The sequence below is a fragment of the Poromitra crassiceps genome (assembly GCF_964638095.1).
Source record: "Poromitra crassiceps genome assembly, chromosome: 6".
NCBI classification, from domain to species: domain Eukaryota; kingdom Metazoa; phylum Chordata; class Actinopteri; order Beryciformes; family Melamphaidae; genus Poromitra; species Poromitra crassiceps.
This window is the reverse complement of record NC_139627.1, coordinates 922,399-942,600: the sequence shown is the minus strand read 5'-3', so window position 1 is coordinate 942,600 and position 20,202 is coordinate 922,399. Positions and strand designations below refer to the sequence as shown.

The following is a 20,202-nucleotide window of genomic DNA, read 5'->3' as shown; positions in this document are numbered from 1 at the left end:
CTTTACCATAGAGTGTAATTGGGCCTTAAGAGGTGTCCACGACGATGTGCCGTGATTGTGAACACCTCTTAGCCGTTGTAAAATCACTGTCAACCATCTTGGGGCTTATTGTTGCTTAATTTGAAACCCAGCTTATTTCCTGTCAGCTATTGTATTAGCAAACACTGCAACAGCAAGTAAGCTAGGGGCAATTTTGAATGTTTGTGTTGTCAAGTTAAACCCGTCTATAACACTTGCTCTCTTCACCAGCTTCTAAAGAGTAACTTTGTACCAATGGCTGCTGCTCCTCATAATGCAGTGTTGTCTGTTTCTCTCTCCTGTCGTCTCTCCTGTATGTCTCTCCTGTCTGTCTCTCATATCTGTCTGACCCTCTCTCAGCCACTTCTTGACAGAGGACTTAAAACCTTTTGAAAGTACTGCAGTGTGAACCTCCCACGTGCTATGTCTTACCTGTGAAGCTTCCTCTGTCAGGTGAAAAGAAGCGGCTGGCTAACTGCCCATGTCTCGGAGGAAGCATGGAGTCAGTTTCGGCCCTCCCCAGATCGGCAGAGGGTGGAGTAGCAACCAGGATAAATAAATTAAACTAGCACTAATGGGGGATAAAAATGGGATAAAAAATCGGGGGAAAAATATAAAAAAAGAAAAAGAAAGTAGGCTACTGCAGCCTTTAATGACTGCTGGCAGGGTGTTCCACAGCCCGCCCACTTTGACTGAATGCAGATTGACTGAATTTCGTGGATCTAAATGGCACGCAACAGTCTCCTCTAGTGGAGGCTCTTGTAGTTCTCACACTGGTGTTACGGTTTGTCACAAATTTGTTGAATGGGGGGGGGCAAGGCCGTGGAAGATCCTACACAACAAACTGACATTTGCCATCAACAGGAAATTCTCGAATGTTAGAAAGTTATATTTCTTGATAATGTTACAGTAATGATAGCTGTTACGGCCGAATCATTGCCGATCTTTCTGAAAAGACTAAAGACACACCTTTCAACCTTTTAAGGCTCCATCTGGGCCCTTCTTGAACTTCTTTCTCTCTCTCTCTAAAAAAAAACGTTACCACTATTCCTTCAGAAGTTGTAGCTGTCATAGACTGTGTTGCATAGTTGATTGCTCTATTGCTGACAAAAATGTGTTATTGTAAGTCGCTTTGGATAAAAGCGTCTGCCAAATGACATAATGTAAATGTAACGTAATGTAAAAGATAGCCTATGTCTGTGTGTTTGACCTTTGATGGAGATATGCCTGAAAGTGTATGTGGATTATATGTGTAAGCAAAGGCCGTTTGAGAGGGCTCCACTCATGTGCTGTCAAGCATATGGTCATGTTGTTGCTGTGTGTAGAGGGGGTAGATGATAGTGACACTGCATACTCCGGTACAGTAGATGGCGGTATGCACCTTAATAGTTGGATTGCAATCTGCCAAAAAAACGCAAAGAAGAAGAACATCCACTCTCTGACAGCAGACACAGAGCTGGCATGGTTACAGTGTGTGTCTGCGGGGACACTGAGCAGGCTGACGCTGACGGAGGAGCAGAGCTGCTGGCCCGGGCACGGACAGCACAGCACACCGTAACTCGGCTCGGAGTGGAGCAGGCTAGCTAGCTAGCTCTGAGGCTAGCGGAGCAGCTAGCGGGGTGACAGCTCAACATGGCCGGGGGAAGCGAGGGACAGGCCGGCGGCGAGGAGAAGCCAGCGAGCCGGAGACAGACTGAAGGTAAACTGTGGCTCGGGGTCTGACATGGGCCGCAGGGGGGGGCAGTGTTTACAGAGCAGAGAGCTAACGTTAGCATCAATTCATTGAACTATAACGCTACATTCTATTTTTTTTTAAATATACATTCTCTAACATAACCTCAGCTAACGCTAAATAAGGCGATATTTTCTCAGCCTGGAGTCAGCCAGAGAAACTCGCGTTATTTACGTTAGGTTAACGTTAATAACGTTAAAATGTGTTAAATACAATTAATATACAGACAGACCCAGGCAGGTATAGGCGGAGATAGTTGCCATGCTAGCAGCTAAGCTAACAGGTTAGCCAGCATCAAGGCTCCTCAGTAAGCAGGTAATTTGACTTACTGACGTCACTGATGCCGACTGACAGATAAACTGTCATTATATTGATATTTTAACATGAGTCTGTGACGTGAACACTGCAGTGATGTTGTCATGTTAGCATCATGTCATGTTAGCGTGATGCTAACACTGCTAGCTTGAGTTGACTCGAAAGCAGCAGTTTGGCTGCTGCTGGTGACGTGGAGGTGTGGCTGCGTGCAGGACACACACACACCTGTTCTCAAACACAATGGTCACACTTGTATTGCAGGACACATACACAACTGTTCTCGCACACGTCACACCTGTGGAGTATAACACGTCACATACACAGTAGTGAACCTGGTCAGTGGTGTTTGCTGGAACTAGGGGAATATATCCCATCTCTCTCTAGCCCCTTTTATACTGAGATTGTGCCATTAAGGCAGGTTTGCCTTTTTACACTGAACCAAACAACCAGTTGACCCTCAGACGCTTTGACAGCTCATCTGTTGACTCTGTTACGCTACGTTCACACAGGGCACCTACGCCTTGCCAATGCCCCCCACGTCTCCTATAAAAATATTGGAGCCACCGAACGTGTACAACCCATTCCACCGACCCACTAAGTGGCGACAGTGCTCTCCATTCTAGAGGAAGGCAAGCAAAAAGCAGTGTGAGGAAGCCATTCTCATGAAAATGGATTGGTGAAAACGCTTGGGAGCTGGCGGTGGGGTTTTGCAAATTTGCATAATAGATTACGGGTGGAACACACTTTGAAACACGCAGCATAAATAAGACCAGAATCGCAAAAGCTTCATCAAAGCTCTCAGAACCCCAAGAAACGAGCGAGCCCATCCAGACTTGCCCAGCGGCCGCCAGCAGACAGGCAGCAGCAGCAAAGCAGTGAGCCTGGTGACGCGAGGTTACAGCAGCAACAGAAACAAGCTTGTGACACGCCCGCTGCAGCCAAGAAGAACACACACGGAGGGAGGAGTTTGAAGGAGAGGGGTGTTTCCTGCTGTTATGGAGGAAATTACTGTTCAAAACTATTGTTTAGATGTCTGACGTCTTACTGATGCCAAAAATGAATGGTTAAAGTGACTGTTCTATCGAATTTCACAAAAAGCTATTTATCTCAGCTTAAATTTTCAGACGCTGAAACCATGCTGTATTCAAGTGCTAATGCCTACATAACTACTAACTCTACAAACTAACTCTTTTAGACAGAGAAAGCACACATTCTATTAGTTCTTTTGAGATATTTTGTGTTCACAAAATCTTAGCAGAAAAGAATCCTCGGGTCTTGAAAGATGAGCCAGAATCCTCAAAAAACCCCTCTGGCAGAAGCTACCTACAGTAAAAAAAAAAACGGCTGGCAGTGAATGTGTTAAGTATCACGATTTTTAATGTCACGATTTTTTGAATCGATCTTTTATTCCAGAATCGATAATCGCATTTTTTCTGTTTATGTATGAAATGCTACCACTTTCATCCAGCACATTAGAGCGCTTCCCTCTGCTCCGTGGCTCATACAGCCAATCATGTACCTTGTTAGTACAAGTGACATGGAAACAGCCAATCATTTAACAGACAAACTCCGAGTGCACCCGCCCCCACTCACACACAACTAATCATATCCCTTGATCCAGAGCAGAGAGTCCCGACATTTCCTGGATGCAGCACTGTCGAGTTGCAGCAAAATAGACAGTTTGTGTTGTACTCTGAAAGGGTTTTTCCCCCCTTGAATCAAATTGTACATTATCAGCTTTATTTTAGCATGCAAAAGTAGCGCGAGACCCATTCCTGGCTAATGATCGAGTCTCGCATTTTAGTCCTCCGCTGACGCCACTGGTTTGATCTCACCCGGCGTTACAAATAATTCGATGTGGGCGAGTTTCAATTCGTGTTAACGTAACGTGTTAACATGTGTTCTATTAATAAGCGCCTGGGAAATTAACGTTAATGTTAAGACACCAATTTCACAAATACGGACGTCTGCAACGTTACTTTGCGGGGAATTCCCTTCTGTGAGCAGAGACAAAGTGTTGGAAAGGTTTTACTTGTACTTTGGCACAGGAATAACTCATTGTGTCATCTATTGAGCACACAGCTTATGACTTTATGTATTCTGCTTGGGCGGAGTCTTGATGGGTATATACAACTGATATGGAGAAATGTACCACATTTTCAGCAAGGCAAGACTTTTTCTCACCCAACAAACGGCGCGCGGTCCCCAGTGCGGTCGCCCTCCAGCCCTACATAAGCCTATGACATAATGTAGTTAAGCAAGTCAAAGCAAAACCCAGGCTTTTCCACACCTCTGATTCACCTAACGTTAACCCTACAACCCTGAAATACACGTTACCAAACCTTTTTTAGAAGGCTGGCAACGGCTGTCATCAAAGTAAAATGTCACCATGTCTGTAAATAATGCTTGCAGTTGCACTCAGAGCATGTACTGTATGTGTGTGTGTGTGACAAATTAGACCTACCTGTGTGCCTTGAAAATAAGGTGGTTCAAAATAAAGTGGCTAAATGCAACCTTTTTCTTCTCATGTTTTTTTATTAATAAAAACAGGTAATTAAAATTATCAATAATTATCGATATAGACTGATATGAAAGATGTTATATCAATATACTTTTTAACTATATCGCCCAGCCATACTCATGATAAAATATAGTCTCTAGAAGTGTATGATTCAATTTTCCCATGTTCTAATCTAGTGTAAAAAGCAAACAAACTGAAAAAATAAAAGAAAAAATAAACAAAAATTGCAATAAATCGCAATATCGAATCGCAATAATCGTAGAATCGCAATATATATCGAATCGGCACCCAAGTATCGTGATAGTATCGAATCGGGAGATAAGTGAATCGGCACAGCCCTAATGGGTAGGTAAAATAATAAAAATAATAAAAATAAAGGTGTCTGGGAGATTTTAATTTGTCAGACTTTGATTAATTTGAATGGTAAAAGTCTGGAAAATACCTGATAACGGAAACACTTGACGTCGATTCAGCTCCCACTGCTCTGTTATTACCTTTACTGCCAGCTTAAAGGCAGACCACTATGACCCCCCCCCCTCTATTCTGTATTTACTGCCAGCTTAAAGGCAGACCACTATGACCCCCCCCCCTCTATTCTGTATTGACTGCCAGCTTAAATGCAGACCACTATGACCCCCCCCCCTCTATTCTGTATTCGTACATTTTAAACAGACGGTGAGCAGGAATAACAGGGCAGCATTCCCACCTTGAAAAGGCAAAGGAGGCTCCTCCCTCTCTCTCTCCCTCTCTCTCTCTCCCCCTCTCTCTCTCCCTCCCTCTCTCTGTTAAATATAGTTGAGTTTCAGGGTAGATCGGCAGGAACCAGCCTGACCTGCTGCTCTTTGGCCTCCCCTCCGGGGGGGGGGGGGGGGTGTTAAATACCAAACCTCCACCTCTTGTAACCTGGAAGAGCCAACACCCACAATCAGGGCCCAAAATTAACTTTTTGACCCACCTGTCAGTGGCGGGTAGATGGAAAAAATCTACCCGCCAAGCATATTTCTTACCGGCCCCAAAAAAAAAAAAAAAAATTGTGTCACATATATCCATATATATAATTTTTTTTCAGTGCATTTCAAGTAGATAAGGTATTACGTTGAAGAATACACACTTAAATAAGAGGCCAGAGTAAAATTTGAAGCAAATTATTTTAATATATTGATTGATGATTGATTCCATCCGTTTCCTCCATCTATGCCACACGCACCAAACGCAAGATGCAGAAGGTGATCGGCGACCCCTCCCACCCTGCTAGCTCTCTCTTTAAACTCATGCCCTCAGGTAGGAGGCTTCAGTCTCTGAGGTGCAGGACCTCCCGTCTCAGGAACAGCACTTATCCTGAGGCGGTTCACCTCCTGAACTCTGACCCTCTTTGCATTCGCACCTTAAATCGCACCTTAAATCCGTAGGCTTGAATTGAACTTGAACTTGAATTGCACTTTATAGGCAGCTCGATACTGCTTTTGTAAACAAATGCTGCTTGTAAAACTGTGCACTTTATTTATCTATTTCAGCCTCTATTTCAGCCACATTTTATGTAGTGTTTTTTTCCACTTTTTATCCTCTTTTGTGTTTGAATCTGTGATTTGTTATGTTTGTTTTTATGTCTGTTCTTTAGAGCTGCACTGAAACAAATTCCAATCAACTCTGTTGACATGGCAATAATGGCACCGGCGGAGGTGCGACAGGCAGAAATGCCGAAGCAGGAAACAACACCTCACCTGTACAACAATTTGAATCTTGAATCTTGAATCTTGAATCTTGAATCAATACATGTCAAGTCAATCTTATCAATACATGTCAAGTCAATCTTGAGCTTAAATTGTAACCTAATGTTAAACATCATCAGACTCCTCACTCTCTACCCTCTTTGCAGGATTTAACAGAACATAAGTAAATTTGAAGGTTTTGTAAACATAACTCCTCAGACTCCTCACCCTCTCTCTACTTCTCCTCTTTGCAGCCAATGTGACACTGGCTCTGTTCATGGTCACGAACGGCTTCCAGCTTCATTGATTTACTACCGATGACAAACGTGTTGTTTCTATCTTTCTTTTTGGCATACTTGCGGCACACGGAACAACTCATCACTACAGCCCCAGCATCATACTGTAGCCAGTCTCTTGAAACACCGCTATCGCCAAACTTCCACTCCTCTCGAAACTTTCTTTTGTTAGGTGGTCCCGCTCTCGCTGCCGCTTCATCCTTTTCGTCGGAGAAAGCCGCGGTGGGTTTTCTTTTTAGCGGCCGGCTTACTCCCTCGATATGGTTCCACATTGTAACCCATTTAACGTTATATTAAGCTAACGTTAGCAGGCGGACCGGCGTAACGTTAGCTCCCTGCAGTGCAAGCAGGCGCTGCAGAATGCAGATGGCCACGGCCAGTCAGGACAGAAGAGTAGCGGATGTGACGTCAGCCAAAACAAGCCAAAAATGAGGCCGGAGATGACGCGCAAGGAGAGATTGGGGGCTGCAATAAAGACGACTGTCGTAAGACCAAAACACACCGCAGTTTTAATTATTTTACATGACTACCGTAAATTCCGGACTATAAGCCGCGGCTTTTTCCCCGTTTTTTGGCCCTGCGGCTTATATAACGGTGCGGCTTATCTATGGATTTTTTCAGAAAAAAAAAAAAAAATACAAATAAAATCTCTCTTTTTTAGCACTCTTTCTAACTATAAATCCACTTCTGTTTTAATTTCCTCTCTTGCCCTCTTTTCACCACACCGCGGACACTGTGTGCACTGTAAAAATAAACAAAGGTGGTGTTGTGTTATGTTGTTTTGTTGAAATGTTACGGTAATACGGTAAATGGGAGCTTCCTCAAACAGCCATCTCTTTCCCGACAATCCCCTCTGTGCGTGACCCCTTACATATGGTAATTACGGTAAGCAAACGGCCACTCGGCCAACAACTCCCTCCCCCGACTACCAGGAGAAAATCACAAACTTCGGCGAATTCACACAAAGGAAGATCAAGGAATATTCCATCGAACCGGAGCAGATCATAAATATGGATGAAGTGCCTTTGACGTTCGACCTGCCACTCACTCGGACTGTTAACAAGAAAGGTGAATCGTCGATCACATTGAGAACCACTGGGCACGAGAGAACGAATTTCACTTGTGTTCTGGCCTGCTCTGCATCTGGAGTAAAGCTGCCGCCAATGGTGATTTTTAAGCGGATTACGATGCCGAAAGAGAAAATTCCCAGTGGGATATGCCTCAGAGTCAACAAGAAAGGGTGGATGATGGAAAGTGTCATGAAGGAGTGGCTGGCTGAGTGCTACGTCAAGCGCCCTGGAGGATTCTTTCACCAAAAAAAAGCTTTGCTCGTTCTCGACAGCATGAGGGCTCATATAACAGATTCCGTGAAAGCAGCCATCAAGACCACAAACTCCATTCGGGTTCCGAAAGGCTGGACTGCTGCGTGATGATGACGCCGGCACAGCTGGGCGCCTTCAGAGGCTGTTCGATTCCGACACCGACAGTGACGAAGAGGAGTTCCTTGGTTTTGAGAGTGACAACGAAGGAGAGAGGAGAGTGGTTGACGAAGCCACCCTGAACCTGTTCGTTTCCGACACTGAAGTTGAGGACTTTGCTGGTTTCAGTACGGAGGAAGAAGAGGAAGACGAGGATTAGTGACTTGACTTTGACTCTGACTCTGTTTTTGACGCTGCACCTTCACCTAAAAGATGAAGACAAGGATTACGGTACCTGGTTTGATTGTTGACAGCACCTTTTGTTGAAATGTTAATAAATGGGAGCTTCCCCAAACAGCCATCTCTTTCCCGACATTCCTCTCTGTGCACGAACCCTTACATATGGTAATTAAACATCAAAACACCCGCGGCTTATAGTCCGGTGCGGCTTATATATGTAAAAAACAGTCAATTTTGCTGCTGCGGCTTATATACCGGTGCGCCTTATAGTCCGGAATTTACGGTATTTCAATGTCACTCGCCAAACCTAAAATCTGCCAGCCATTGGCGGGTGGCGGGCTCTAATTTCGGGCCCTGCCCACAATGCTTCACTCCGTAGTCCATTCAGCAGAAACACCGGCTATTGCAAAGCGCCTGCTGTACTAGCAGTACTGATTTGGCCTAAATTTAGTATGCGGTATGCAAACAAGGGCAAAATCTGCAGTATGCCAAAAGGTCGAACTGACTGAGAAAAATTCTCCAGTATAAATCTGACCAGTCTACCTACCTGCTGTGTTGCACAATGCAAAGCACTGGAATGGTCACAACAACCGCTTGGTCAGAACTAGCTCCAACTCAGTCTCATACACACTGGCGCAGAGGTGGCCAACCCGAGGCTCTCGGGCCGCATGCTGCTCTTTGCTCATTCTTATGCGGCTCTTCAATTCACATCAAATTGTGTGTGTGTGTGTGTGTGTGTGTGTGTGTGTGTGTGTGTTAGGGCTGTCAATCTCCCTCTATAATCAAATTCGAATTTCAGTGCTTTATACATTTTAATATTCGAATTATATTCGAATATTTTAATTCATTTTTAATTGAATTAAAAAAAAATGATTTTTTTTTTTTTTTGGTCTGAGTGAATTGTTGTCTTCTCTTATGTTATGTTCTGATTCTAAATATAGCTGAATCTTTGGGTTTGACCAAGTAAAACTTTTTCTAAGCATTTTACCAAATGTAGATGGAAAAGTGAATGGTGGATGAATATTCAAAATAATATTAGGCTTATCACAAATAGTCCAGCAATGATGTTTATTTAAGAAAACATGTTCCTTGTACAATGTACATACATTCATTGCATTAGAAAATAGGTCAGATAACCAGAGCTTAGTTAATATTCATCAGTGATGTATTGGTGCTGTCTGAAATGCTCAAATAAAATAATTGATAATAAAAAAAGACACAGCCTTTGTTTGAGCTCCTTATCAATAAACAAATAAGTAAACTTTGCCAAAACAACAATGAGCCATGAACAAAAAAAAATCAGTCACGTATTGCACTTAAGAGCTACAGGTTTACATTCAGTATAGCAGCTTCAACAGTCAACTTCAGTTAACAATGAATGAACATACATTTTAAGAGCTACAGGTAGGTTTACATCAGTATAGCAGCTTCAACAGTCAACTTCAGTTAACACTCTTTTCTTCAAGTATGTTGTCAGAACTTGTCACTGTTCTAGTGTTCTAAAAAAAAATAATAATAATAATAATAAAAAAATATACATATTAGTTTAAAAAAATAATAATAATCGAATTTCGTTCATAATTATTAAATTCGAATAATATTCGAATATCAAAATTCGTTTCAACAGCCCTTGTGTGTGTGTGTGTGTGTGTGTGTGTGTGTGTGTGTGTGTGTGCGTGCGTGCGTGCGTGTTTAACACACTGCCTGTTACAGGCCATGTAATGCTTATGTGCACCACTGCTTCAATGTGAGAGCCAACCACTACAAACCAACCTTGGAAACAGACTCAGTTGAAATGTGCTAAGCTCTCAGAAGCTGTGTTTCCATTACAGTTTTTCGCAAAATAATTGCGATATTTCTACAACTTCGACAATGTACAATTGCGACTTGTAGGCGTTTCCATTGAAGTTGAGTTTGGTCTGACGGCGCGCACACCTGAACGCAATTCCCCGTTACCAGCAGCTGCCACAGTGATTACGCACGGGGATCTGCCCCATATCCCGTCCCCTGCATGCTCAAATCCAACCAATGGTCAATGCAAATCACAACATGAAGTTACAACGCATATAAACGAGCCTGATTATCAATTCAAAAGAAAATGAGTGGCAACATGTTGCTGGCTGCGGTGAATGCAGTGAGCAGGCAGGCAGTGACAGGCAGAGGAAAAAAGGTAGCCTAATCCAACTGGTCCGATTTAGAGATGGAGGAGGGGGGAAAAGGCTGATATGGTGCAATAATCGGAATGTCGTGTATTATAATTATAACATTGCACCTGAAACGTGTGTAATGTATTACTCACAGTCACTGTATTCACTTCAGACAGCACCACCGCACCAGTGTGTGCTTTTCATCCCCTCATCTCGCCGATGTGCCAAATGCGCGGTCACAGGCAGCCTGTCACCATGGACCGATTTCTGCCATTAAACATTATCTATTTTTCCCGGCTCCGCTTTTGCACAACACTCGTCTTTCTGCGGTAGCGTTGCTTCAAAGTTTTCCACTTGCTGCGGAGGTTTTGCCACGGCTTATCGAACCTTACTTTTACCGAACTTATTTTCCGCTCCTTTTCCAAAGGAGAATATGGGTCACATGACGTGCAAATGCGGAAAATGTGTTTCCATTACACTTTTGCGATAAATTGCTATATCGACACGTCTGAAAAACCACCTCATGAGAGCACAAAAACTTTTTGCGATATTTGGGAGGTTTTTCGAAATTCACGTGTTTCCATTACCCAATTTCTATTGTGATATTTAGATTTTGCGCATTTCTGAGGGTAATGGAAACACGACTAGAGACAGTAGCACTTGCATTGTATCAGGTGGCGTGGTACGTTGCATGTGCTAAAAAGCCAGGTTAGGGTTATGTTGGTTTGGGTTAAGGTTAAATAGCAAAAAAGTTAAATGTGACTTCCGGTTGACTTTGAAGTTTGAACACACCAGGCCGTGAACTGAACTGCTCTCTCTGATGTGAAAGCTGAGTGTTTGATGCCTCCTGGTTATGAACAGCCTGATATACATGATGTGGCTCTTTACAGGGTTCTTTGTAGGACTACAGTTGAAAATTAGCAAGCTGGATAACACTGGCACATTTACAGAAGTGTTACCGGTAATTAATGTGTGCTGTCCTTATAAGTAAATAAACTAACATAAACATAATAGTCTTCAAATGATATCAAATGAGGTGAGTCTGTTACCTTTGCACCCAAACAGCCCGTAAAAATACTTTTTCCTTTTATACTTAAGAGCCTGTACTTTTTTACCTTTTACTTGAGTAAGGAAATTGAATTGGTACTTCTGCTTTTACCAGAGTCTTCTTTTTTTTTACACAAGGAACTGTACTTTTACTTAGTAAAGAATGTGTGTCCTTGACCTTCTCTGTGCTCCTCAGGTAACTGTGTGTCCTTGACCTTCTCTGTGCTCCTCAGGTAACTGTCGTCTGAAGTACGTGAGCCTGGCTGTGCTGGTGGTGCAGAACGCCTCTCTGATCCTCAGCATCAGATACGTGCGCACGCTGCCTGGAGACCGCTTCTTCACCACCTCCGCCGTGGTCATGGCCGAGGTCCTCAAGCTCTGCACCTGCCTGCTCATCCTCACGCTGCAGAGGAGATGTAATGTGAAGGCCACCGTCTACTTCCTGGTGGACTCCATAGTGTTTCAGTATAAAGACACGTTGAAGCTGGCGGTCCCCTCTCTCATCTACACTCTGCAGAACAACCTGCAGTACGTGGCCATCTCCAACCTGCCTGCTGCCACCTTCCAGGTACCTGTCTGTCTGCCTGCCTGTCTGCCTGTCTGTCTACCTGTCTGTCTGTCTTACTACCTGTCTGTCTGCCTGTCTGTCTACCTGTCTGTCTACCTGTCTGTCTGCCTGTCTGTCTACCTGTCTGTCTACCTGTCTGTCTGCCTGTCTGTCTGTCTGCCTGTCTGTCTGTCTGTCTGTCTGCCTGTCTGTCTGTCTGCCTGTCTGTCTACCTGTCTGTCTGCCTGTCTGTCTGTCTGTCTGCCTGTCTGTCTACCTGTCTGTCTGCCTGTCTGTCTACCTGTCTGTCTGCCTGTCTGTCTGTCTGTCTGCCTGTCTGTCTACCTGTCTGTCTACCTGTCTGTCTGCCTGTCTGTCTGTCTGCCTGTCTGTCTACCTGTCTATCTACCTGTCTGTCTGCCTGTCTGTTTGTCTGCCTGCCTGTCTGTCTGTCTGTCTACCTGTCTGTCTGCCTGTCTGTCTACCTGTCTGTCTGCCTGTCTGTCTGTCTGTCTGCCTGCCTCTCTGTCTACCTGTCTGTCTGTCTTACTACCTGTCTGTCTGCCTGTCTGTCTACCTCTCTGTCTACCTGCCTGTCTGTCTGTCTTACTACCTGTCTGTCTGCCTGCCTGTCTACCTGTCTGTCTGTCTCTCTGCCTGCCTGTCTGTCTACCGGTCTGTCTGTCTGTCTGTCTTACTACCTGTCTGCCTGTCTGTCTGCGTGTCTGTCTGTCTGTCTGACTACCCGTCTCTCTGCCTGCCTGTATGTCTGTCTGTCTGTCTGTCTGTCTGTCTGTCTGTCTGTCTGTCTGTCTGTCTACCTCTCTGTCTACCTGCCTGTCTGTCTGTCTGTCTGTCTTACTACCTGTCTACCTGTCTGTCTGTCTGTCTGTCTGTCTCTCTGCCTGCCTGTCTGTCTACCTGTCTGTCTGTCTTACTGTCTGTCTGCCTGTCTGTCTCTCTGCCTGCCTGTCTGTCTGCGTGTCTGTCTGTCTGTCTGACTACCTCTCCGCTTCGTTTGTCAGTGTCACATTTTGGTCATTAGCCAATCAGATAACAGAAGAGGCGGGTTGTAAAAGTTCTTACAAAGTGTCAGTTATGTGTTCATAAGTAACATGTATGTAAGTTATGTGTTCATAAGTAACATGTGAAAACTATATGTCAAGTGTCTGACTATTACTGGAACACAATGTTTAGCTTTAAATGGAAAGATGCTCCTCCCCTCTTTCCTTGTCTCCTCTCTCCTCTCCTGTCTCCTTGCGCCCTCTGCTCTCCTCCTCTCCTGTGTCCTGTGCTCTCAGGTCACGTACCAGTTGAAGATCTTGACCACAGCGTTGTTCAGTGTGTTGATGTTGAGGAAGTCTCTGTCCAGAGTTCAGTGGCTATCTCTGCTGCTGCTGTTTGCCGGTGTGGCTGTGGTCCAGGTACACAGAGGTTCTTTAGCTGTTTGTTTGTTTGTTTGTTTGTTTTTGGGCATGTTGCTGCTGGACTCAACGTTTTTGGTTTTTCAGTACCAAGCTGAGGCCATACGTTGTTCAGTGCCACCTCCGTCATGGTTCCAAAGCTGGTTGAGTGGGGCCGAGCGGGTACCAAAAGGTGACGTGAAAACGGAGATGCACAGATTGCTGCTATTAAATCTCTGCTCCTATCTTCCAAGAAGCTCATTTTTCGTCTTGTTTATTCATTTGTTTTGGAAATGTCTATTGACCTTTTATTATTGTTGAATTTATTATTGTGAAGTAATATGAACCAGGTCACTATGAGATCATTGATTCCCGAATATAAATTGATGTCTCTAGGAGCAGGAGCCAGCTTAGACAGAAAATCTTAGAAAAGAAAATCCGGCAAGAAAATTGCAATTGGTGCATCTCTAGTGAAAACACTGCAGACTCCTATTGTCCTGTCCTGCGCCTCCTTCCGCTGTCCTGTCCCGCACACAGGCATGTAGAATATTCAAAAATCGGAAATCGGAATCGGCCAAGAAAATGGCAATCGGTGCATCCCTACTTTATTTCGAACATGTATAGGTAAGGATAAAAAACAAAACAAAACAAGAATAATACAATAAACACAATAAGAAAACTCTCATAACATAAATTGAATATTACATGTTTGAAAAGGAGTAGGAAGAAGTATGCACTTTAATCCTACCCCTTTCTCACCATCCATAAACTCTTTATACTCTTTAATTCATATATACAATTAATAAATGCTTACTGATTTGAATGACTATATATATATACACCATACAATACGGTACTATACATACTTATACCAATACCATATCTATTATATATTACCATATAATGTACTCATCCATAAGCATCATAGCATCAGTTGTGGAGGTGGGCACATTGAGGGTGTACTAACTATTTGCGGTGAAAAACCAACAGCTACTACCAAAAGTGAGTAGATTACAGTAGAGTAGAGGCGATACTATTCAGTGGAAATGTGCCATAGCATTGGAACCAGCGCGCCTCCACTCGGTACGGCCAGTGGAAAACTAAAAAAGGCGAGTAGAGCCAATACCAGCGGTGGAAATGAGGTAGAAGTGACTGAAGTGATTGATTGATAATTGGTTGGTTGGTTGATTGGTTGATTGTTTGATTGATTGGTGTTTGTGGCTGTGCCCCAGGTGCAGCAGGAGGGGAACAAGGAGGCGTCGGTGCTGAACAGCTCGGGTCAGAACTACTCGGTGGGGCTGGTTGCTGTGGTGATCAGCTGCCTGTCGTCGGGCTTCGCCGGCGTTTACTTTGAGAAGCTGCTGAAGGGAAGCAGCGCCTCTGTGTGGCTGCGTAACGTACAGCTGGGTTTGTTCGGCACGGTGCTGGGCGCGGCCGGGCTGTGGTGGAATGACGGGCCCGCCATCGCACAGAGAGGCATCCTGTTCGGCTACACGCCCATGGTGTGGTGAGTCTGGGGAAGGGAGGGGACTAGTATGCAAATCTTTTTGTTCGGCTGAATTCTGTTCTTGCCTAGTTTGACTTCATCAACTTCAACTTTGTTATGTCCCCGAAGGGCAATTGGTTTTGCAGCAAGAACAATACAAAAGTACATAGACATACAGTACAATAAAGGGGATGGAGGGGACCTGAATGCGGTGGACTAGAAGGCAAACATCTAGTCATTGGTGACCAACCTTCACATAGTGGAAATATCGCCACACCAATAACAAATAAAACATACAGGTTCTTAAAACCGCTCAGAGAATTCAGTCTTCATTTCGTTGGGGATCTTGTTCCACTCCTCTCCCCTCGTGTAGAGGAATGTACTTCTTCCTACCTTGCTTTTTACATTGGGTCGTTTCAAGTCCGCTACACTAGTTAGTTACTAGTTAGTTAGTTACACTAGTTAGTTAGTTACTAGTTAGTTAGTTACACTAGTTAGTTAGTTACTAGTTAGTTAGCTACACTATTTAGTTAGTTCGTTACTAGTTAGTTAGTTAGTTACTAGTTAGTTAGTTACTAGTTAGTTAGTTACACTAGTTAGTTAGTTACTAGTTAGTTAGTTACACTAGTTAGTAGTTAGTTAGCTACACTAGTTAGTTAGTTCGTTACTAGTTAGTTAGTTAGTTAGTTAGTTACACTAGTTAGTTAGTTACTAGTTAGTTAGTTACACTAGTTCTCGTGTTCCGGCCATGAGAGAGCTTGAGAAGTGGAGCCTAACTTCATATTGTCTTAGTTGGCAAAAGGCCAAAACAGGAGAGTGTGTCCCCGGTTACGGTGAGACTATAGTCCAGGCATTTTACGCAAATATGTGGGTCAACCTCACACTAATTGCAACAAAACCAAACTCAACTGATTTTGTATCCTCAATATGTCCTCAATGAAGGAAAAAAAGTGTTAAGGAAATGTATGAAGGGAAAGTTTTGAAAATGACCTAAATATGATGGTAGCCTATGGAAGCCTATGGAAGCCTTTTTTTTTTTTTTTTTAATGTGCCATAAATCTCATCACTTATATCCTGTATGTGTTTTTTGCTTCAAGGAGAAAATAAAATAAATAAATAAATAAAAATGTTAAAAAATAAATAAATAAACGTTTTTGGTAGGATCATATAGGTACCGGTAATTTTCAAAATTTTCCCTTCATACATTTCCTTAACACTTTTTTTCCTTCATTGAGGACATATTGAGGATACAAAATCAGTTGAGTTTGGTTTTGTTGCAATTAGTGTGAGGTCAAGTGACATTTTTACTGGACTACTACACCAGCCAGGATATGGTGCTAAGCTTACATAACAGCTGATCTGATATTTGAACTTGTAACTCTGCTCTTTTCTTTTTAACCATTTTGATGTAAAGCACTTTGAATTGCCTCTGTGTATGAAATGTGCTGAACACATAAAGGGGCCTTGCCTTGCCTAAAACTTTACGTTTTGTTAAGAAATTAATACTTTTGCATTATAGAACCACAGACTGTATAAAAATAATGGAGGTAGCCACCATGACGTCACCCATTGGTTGCTATTATTTTTATTATTAGAATTTGTTGGCTTCAGCCATGGTGACTGGAAAGCTGCGGGCTCCCCCTTGTGGCAAATTCAAAATAAAACAGGATTACTCTATATTGATTATAGGACTGACTTGTTAGTGAGCTAGGTCAGACCAGACAGCTTTTTCAAGTGACTAGGGATGGTATTTATTCTCATGTGACGATATTCACCATTATACAATGAATGGAAATTCACCACCATGATACAATTATCTCAGTATTTATTATCACGATAGACAATAATATGTTATATGGTCCCGCCCCTAGGTGTGTCATCTTCAACCAGGCGTTCGGTGGCCTCCTGGTGGCCGTGGTGGTGAAGTACGCCGACAACATCCTGAAGGGCTTCGCCACCTCCTTCTCCATCATCGTGTCCACCGTCGCCTCCATCTACCTGTTCTCCTTCCACCTGGACCTCCTGTTCACCGCAGGGGCGGGGCTTGTGATTGGCGCCGTCTATATGTACAGCCTGCCCAAGGGAGGGGGCGGAGCCGGAGGGGGCGGGGCTTCGGCCCCGGCATCTTCGTCGCCGCCGCGGCACGGCAGCAGGACAGACGAGGCTCAGGAGATGGAGGCTTTTCTGCCAAAGTCAGTCGTAGTGAAATGAGTTCAAATATTCCTCTCTGTCTCTCTCTCTCTCTCTGTGTGTCTCTCTGTCTCTCTCTCTCTCTCTGTGTCTCTGTCTCTCTCTCTCTCGGTTTCTCTCTGTCTCTCTCTCTCTCTCTCTGTGTCTCTCTGTCTCTCGCTCTTCACTCCCTGTTTGCTGTCTGTGGATTCTGGGCATCTTTAGAAGAAGAAGTGATGAGGACAAACTTAACGGCAATCATTCTCAGTTTCGTCGCTCTCTCTCTTCTGCTCTCTCTCTTCTGCTCTCTCCCTGTGTCTCTCCTCCTCTTCACAAGCTAGTGGGACGTATTAAAGCGCAGTGTCGGCCTGCTGGGACAGACAGACAGGCTCTCTGGTAGAGGAGCAGAGGGAGAGACAGGTGACTTGGAGCAGAGGGAGAGACAGGTGACTTGGAGCAGAGGGAGAGACAGGTGACTTGGAGGAGGAGGTCTGGGATGCAGAGGAGAGAGTCTCCTCCCTGAACTAAAAAAACAACTCCCGCCTCCTCTCACACGTGATGAAGAGGAGAAGAGGAGACCAAACTGCTTCCTGTTTGTCTCCTCTCACATGTGATGAAGAGGAGACCAAACTACTTCCTGTTTTCCAGCTCCTCTGCTTTAACTGCTTCCTGTTTTTCCAGCTCCTGCTTTAAAGGAGAATTTGGGTATTTTCCAACCTGGACCTGTTTTCATATCAGTTTATGTAGAACTCAAATGTGAACAGAAATCTATCTTTTTCTGTAGAACTCAAATGTGAACAGAAATCTATCTTTCTCTGTAGAACTCAAATGTGAACAGAAATCTATCTTTTTATGTAGAACTCAAATGTGAACAGAAATCTTTGAAATTGATGCACCATTATTGACCAATATCACTTCAGTTGGCAGCCGCTTTTCCCACATGTTCCTACTGCACTTAACAAGCTTGTTTTGACCACTGACGGGATCAGATTATTCCAAAGGGATAGCTTCCATACTGCTTGAAAAGGCATCATTTTTTACACCCTGTTTTTAGCTGTTCTGTTCACATTACTTAGTTATACATTAAAAAATAAATAAAATAGGGTCCAGGTTGAAAAATACAGAAATTATCCTCTTTCTCCCTGAGCTAACACACTAACTGCTCTCCTCCTCTCCTCTGCATCAGACAGGAGGTGTCGCCTCGCCTCCCCCTGCAGGCCGTCTGAGGGAGGTGCAGGGAGAGAGAGGAGCAGCTGGGTCTGTGAATCTGGACTGACTGGATCTGGATCTCCTGTCTGTGGTTTTGAATGGCTCGTCTCTCGCCGCGCGTCTCGCCCTCCTTGCCTTAAAACTATTTTTTTCTAAATGAAGAAAAAGCCTTATGATGATGTTATTTTTTATTATTGTTGTTATTGTTGCTCTGAAGGAGCGGCCGCTAGGTTCTGTCAGTCACATGTTTTCACTTCCCAGCATGCACTATAATAACATAGATGTCAACTCAGATGTTGTATCAGCTTATGAGTTGGGAGGAAATATGAGATATGTCTGCTGTTTAAAAATGGCTGCCATCTACAGATAATAACAGGGATTTGTTTATTTAAAAGGGTCCCCATTAGCAGATGCCTTGACGACCGCTAGTCTTCCTGGGGTCCAAGACAGGCATGCACCTATTGTGACATTTTGGGCCGATACCAATGTTTAAAATTAAGTGATGTTTGTGGTTGTGAAGAACATTCTTCATCTGTACACTCACTGGTATTAGCTAGTTAGCAGGGCAAGATGTCTGTCTGTAAGTCATTGAACACCAGACAACATCTTCAAAACAAACCAATGTGTGGAAAAAGTCTGGAACTTTTTAATGCAATGCAATCCCCATCCTGGCCCATCTGAGAAGGAAGCCGGTCAGATGCTTCATTAACACATTCAGTGCCAAGGACGTCTGTGGACGTCCTAAAAAAAAGTAACGTTCAGTGCCAAGGACGTCTGTGGACGTCCTAAAATCATAATTCATATTATTCCATAATTCTGCTGTTTAAGGTCGTACCCAGCCAGTGAGCATGAATCCCTTCAAGGGATCACACGGCGCCACCTTAAACATCGTCACAGGAGCTGCTCCACCCACCTCAGATCCTTTACTTTGTACAGGAGACAGCGGAGAAAGTGGAAACCGATGCATGCTTTCTGGACCATTTCTGCCAGAGCCGTATATATTGCTCTGTCTACAGCGGAGAGTGGGCTCGGCTGCATCCGCGCTCACAACTGAGCTCTTATGCTTCTATCTATCTCCACACGATTTCCTAGAAAGCCAGCATGCCTGCCTTTTCGTTCAGTCGCGTTTGCCAGCGCGCATCATTTCCTTGATGGGCGGCGGGGCGCTGGGATCTGTCCGGGGCAAAAACGAGAAAACAAACTGTGCGTGTGGGAGGAGCCCGCAGCTCAGAGGTGGAGAGGGGAGAGGGGAGAGGGGAGAGGGGAGAGGGGGGAGGGGGGGAGGGGGGGGGAGAGGGGTGTGTGACACACACAGGCTGCACAGAAACCACACCACACGCCACCACATCAGAAAACACCAGCCAGAGTCAGTGAATGTTGTCGAAATTAGAGTGCAAAAGGTATTCATAAAAGGGCCTGTATCTTGGAAACTAAAAAAAAACGACAGAAAACCCTTGAAAGTGCACTTTTTGGAGAGGCTGTAATTTCATAATGGAACTGTCTAGAAACAAAATTTCTTCTTTGGAAGAAGCAGGAGTGTTCAATCTTTCATTAAAGTCCAGCCCCGTTAATATAGCCATAATAGAAAAAATTCTATAGCTGTTTTCAACTGAATGGAAGTGAATCTGGCACAGGCTCCAGACAATTTTACTGAAGCGCTGTGGCACTGAATGTGTTAAGAGACGGAAAGGAAAGGAAGTGAGGCGAGAGGAAAGGATAGAAGGAATGGAGGAAAGGATGGAGGTAGAGTGAGAGGTAGAGGTGTCCTGTCTGTCAGCAGAGCGGCGGCCAGCGTTCAAGTGTCTGAGCGGGAGATCTTCATTGTCTCAGTACGCAGACACATCTATTGTTTACCCAACCCAGTTTAGATGAGAGTATGACGGAAGCCTCAGATTTCAAACTGAAAAAACAAGCAAACAAACAAAAACATGGCCTCCCATTTGTA

General features: G+C 44.1%; 1 protein-coding gene across 2 annotated transcripts in view; it reads left to right on the top strand.

The window, feature by feature from the left end:
- The first annotated feature begins 1,500 nt into the window (after window positions 1–1,500).
- slc35a2 (solute carrier family 35 member 2) overlaps window positions 1,501–20,202 on the top strand; it is a 29,514-nt gene continuing 10,812 nt past the window's right edge. The window contains exons 1-6 of one of the 2 annotated variants that reach the window (XM_083639166.1): window positions 1,501–1,717; window positions 11,677–12,011; window positions 13,292–13,414; window positions 14,626–14,900; window positions 16,751–17,071; window positions 18,235–18,981. In XM_083639166.1, the coding sequence (XP_083495292.1) occupies window positions 1,651–1,717; window positions 11,677–12,011; window positions 13,292–13,414; window positions 14,626–14,900; window positions 16,751–17,071; window positions 18,235–18,274 (1,161 nt within the window). In that variant the 5' untranslated portion in view covers window positions 1,501–1,650 and the 3' untranslated portion in view covers window positions 18,275–18,981. Of the gene's footprint in view, window positions 1,718–11,676; window positions 12,012–13,291; window positions 13,415–14,625; window positions 14,901–16,750; window positions 17,072–18,234; window positions 18,982–20,202 lie in introns of those variants that run through there. The other variant, XM_083639167.1, reaches the window with a different exon arrangement.